Source organism: Betta splendens, chromosome 12 (assembly GCF_900634795.4).
Source record: "Betta splendens chromosome 12, fBetSpl5.4, whole genome shotgun sequence".
NCBI lineage: Eukaryota > Metazoa > Chordata > Actinopteri > Anabantiformes > Osphronemidae > Betta > Betta splendens.
The window spans coordinates 9,072,740-9,076,263 of record NC_040892.2 but is presented as its reverse complement, the minus strand read 5'-3'; the positions used below and the strand labels follow the sequence as shown (position 1 = coordinate 9,076,263).

Below are 3,524 nucleotides of genomic sequence, written 5' to 3'. Positions count from 1 at the left end.
GAACATAAAAAAGCTCAGCTTTGTATGTATGTTGTATTTACAGTGTCCTCTGTATATGCACGATAATCCAGCTAAGATAAAATATAAATCTAATATGAATTGTTTACCCACAACTTTACATCATCACAAGCAAGAATCACCAATTCAGTTGAAATTATATAAAAAAAATGTGTTGGTCCAAGCTAAAAGCATCTAAAGGTTTCATTGACTTTGTTTGTTGGAGTTGTTGTGTTTTATTTTTTTTGTAAAAAGAAAAGTGTCATTTATCATAATAAAATGAACTTTGGAGTTGAAGCAGTGCTGAATCGGGCCGAGTGCTGCTAAAACCCAAGCTATTGACTATGATGTTTTGCAGATGGACAATCATTGACCAGGTCGCTGCTTAAAAGGCCCAAACGGGGGCAGATGCTGTTCGTTCTGTCAAGGATTCGTCATGAGGCCTGAGGTCGTCCTCCAGCTGGGCTCCTGTGCCCTGTGTCTGACGCTGGCGCTTCTCGGAGGGGGAATGTTCGTAGACTTCATCCGATCATCCTCTTGTTATTATTGCTCACAGCTTGTTTAATCGAGTGTGTGTTTCAGGGCTGTGGACCTTCCCGATCCGGCGCCGATCAACTGCCTGTGGAGCCGCTGGTCAGAGTGGACCCCTTGTGATCCTTGCACCAAAGTCAGAGTGAGTTGACAGTAAAGTGAATCATTGCATCAAAACCATACACGTTATATAAGGTCACACGTCCTAATACTGACGAGGTCTAATGCAGCTGAACGTGTTGTTCTGCAGAGACGCTCTCGAGGTGTAGATCTGTTCGGCCAGTTTGGGGGCACGGTCTGCCAGGGGTCGCTCGGGGAGCGCGAGGCCTGCACCACGGCTGCAGAATGCGTCGCAGCACCGCCTCCTGAGTGTTCAGACACGGAGTTCCAGTGCGAATCGGGTAATTGGGACTCATTCAGAGACCAGGGCTTTTGTCAACGTGGCATCCTGAGGTGTAAACCGCTGCACAATCCACCCAGGCTCTTGCATCAAGAAACGACTGTTGTGCAACGGGGATTACGACTGTGAGGACGGGTCGGACGAGGACTGTGACCCGATTCGGAAGCCCTGCGGTGCCACTCAGCTGGACAACAACGAGCAGGGCCGGACGGCGGGATACGGGTCAGAGTGTGAATTACACCCGCGAGGGGATCTCCCAAAGATCTAAACCGATCCCATTAACTGCAAGTCTGCTCACCCACCAGAATCAACATCTTGGGTTCAGATCCACACATGAATCCCTTCAACAACGATTACTTCAACGGAAGATGTGATAAAGTGTCGAATCCGACCACCAGGCGCTATGACAGGATCCCCTGGAACGTTGGAGTGCTCAACTATCTGGTGAGTCATTGATTAGTACTGTATGCAATGATCTTGAGTGTTCTTTCTTACATTTACTCTGTTTCTGTGTCTTTCCAGACTTTGGTGGAGGAAACCGTTTCTAAAGAGATCTACGAGGACACCCACTCGCTTCTGAGGGAAATCCTGAAAGAGGTTTCTTTCAGCATCGACGCAGAGCTTTCCATCAAGCTCACACCCAGTGAGAAGTCAAACTCTACCGTGACTATCTCTCCGGAGGCTGGTTTCAGCAAGAAAAACATGATCAAGGAAGTGTCTGAGAAAACCAACACGAAGGTGAACGTCCGCGGCCGACCGGCGACTCGCGTAGCAAACTAAAACAGCCGACCGAGCACAGGGGCTGAGGGCGTCTCCCCTTTCGCACGCAGAACAAGAGCTTCATGAAGGTGAAGGGCCGCGTCCAGCTGAGCACCTACAGGATGCGCTCCCGCGAGCTCCGAGTGGGCAGCGACTTCCTGGCGCATCTCAAGTCCCTGCCTCTGCAGTACGAGCGGGGGATTTACTTTGCCTTCCTGGAGGACTACGGCACCCACTACACCAAAAACGGGAAAACTGGGGGCGAATACGAGCTGGTGTATGTCCTCAACCAGGACACCATCAAGGAAAAGAGTATGTGCTGTGCTATGAAGGTTTTCCCAGTTGTATTCACTCCCTAAACTCATGGGTTTTTTTTTTCAGAACTGACTGAGCGGTCGCTGCAAGAGTGCGTAAAAGTTGGCATCTCGGCAGGATATGAGGGTACTGTTGACATATCGGGAGGCGCAAAAGTCAATCCGTGCACCACGGACAAAACAACAGACACAGGTCAGGATTCCCATTCATTAGACAGGTTAATAGTGAGTACAACATTCACAAGACTTTTGTATGTTCATGATCCTTCCAGACACGACTGAGGGAAAGGCACTGGTGGACCAGGTGATCATCTCAGTCAAAGGAGGCACTCTACCAGCGGCCGTGGCCATGAAGGCCAAACTGGACAAGACGGGGATGCTGGACGTTCCCACCTTCCAGGAGTGGGCGCGGACCATCGCCGACAACCCGGCGCTGCTCCACAGCGAGGTACCGTAGGATCCAGCCCGCGCGGCTGCTGCCAACGCGGCTGACGTAACGCGTGTTGTGTTGTGCGCCTCAGCCGGAGCCCATCCACACGTTAGTTCCCCTGGACATGCCCGACGCCAACACCAGGGTCATCAACCTGAAGCGGGCCACGACGGACTACATGGCCGAGTATTCCGTGTGCAAGTGTAAGCCCTGTCACAACGGCGCCACTCTGGCTCTGGTGGATGGGAAATGCATGTGCCTGTGCCCTCAGCTGTTTGAAGGGCAGGCCTGTCAGAACTTCAAGAGCGATAAATCCAGAAACGCAGGTAATTTGCACTTCAGAGCATTTAAAAATGGAAAAGTCAGGAGCGCGGCGTAAACCTGGATGACGGTCTGCAGGTCAGAGGCCTGCGGTGACTCACGAAGGCAACTGGTCCTGCTGGACTTCCTGGACCAGCTGTTCCGGAGGGAAGCGTTCCAGGACGCGCCACTGCAACACAGACGGGGTCCCGGGGGCTCAGTGCAGAGGGGTCACCACCGGCGAGGATTATTGTTAAGAAGAACATCAAACACACGAGCCTCTTTCCCCCCTCAGCTGCTGCTCACGTTTGGTTGGGCGAACAACGCCACCTGTAGGTCAGAGATAGGAAATGCAGGCGTTAGTTGCTGGCAAGATACTGTATGTGAAATGGAATGTTCAGCACTGGCTGCAAATGTATCGCATCACAAATGAAAGCTACCGCTAATAAACAGCTCCACAGCTCTGATCCCTGTTCATAATGTAATTACGGGCCTACAGGCTGTTTTACAGCTATTTGCAGCTTCTTGCCTACAAACGACTGAACCGCCTTTTCATCTGTCCTAATATCGTTGGCTGCAGTACGTATTAACGGGCTAATAACTCATCCGCAGCAGCGTGGACACGTTCCAGCTGGCTGCGCTGCACAGATGAGAACCAGATGAGCAGAAAGGGCCCGGATGCGACCTGCGGACGGACCCAGGAGGGACGGCGACGTTAAACCCACAGCAAAATTAGAAGTCACACTCGCGACCGTTGAGCCATAAATGTTGTGCTGAAAGTTGCATCAGCTCC

At 51.5% G+C, this 3,524-nt stretch overlaps 1 protein-coding gene across 1 annotated transcript; it reads left to right on the top strand.

Moving 5' to 3' along the window:
* The first annotated feature begins 356 nt into the window (after positions 1–356).
* Positions 357–3,198, top strand: c9 (complement component 9). The gene is made up of 11 exons (XM_029169813.1): positions 357–507; positions 580–670; positions 779–929; positions 1,009–1,150; positions 1,234–1,372; positions 1,451–1,666; positions 1,759–1,999; positions 2,069–2,194; positions 2,274–2,449; positions 2,523–2,757; positions 2,831–3,198. The coding sequence occupies exons 1-11, from the start codon at positions 434–436 to the stop codon at positions 2,986–2,988; spliced, it is 1,749 nt and encodes a 582-aa protein (XP_029025646.1). The 5' UTR covers positions 357–433; the 3' UTR covers positions 2,989–3,198.
* Positions 3,199–3,524: the final 326 nt, after the last annotated feature.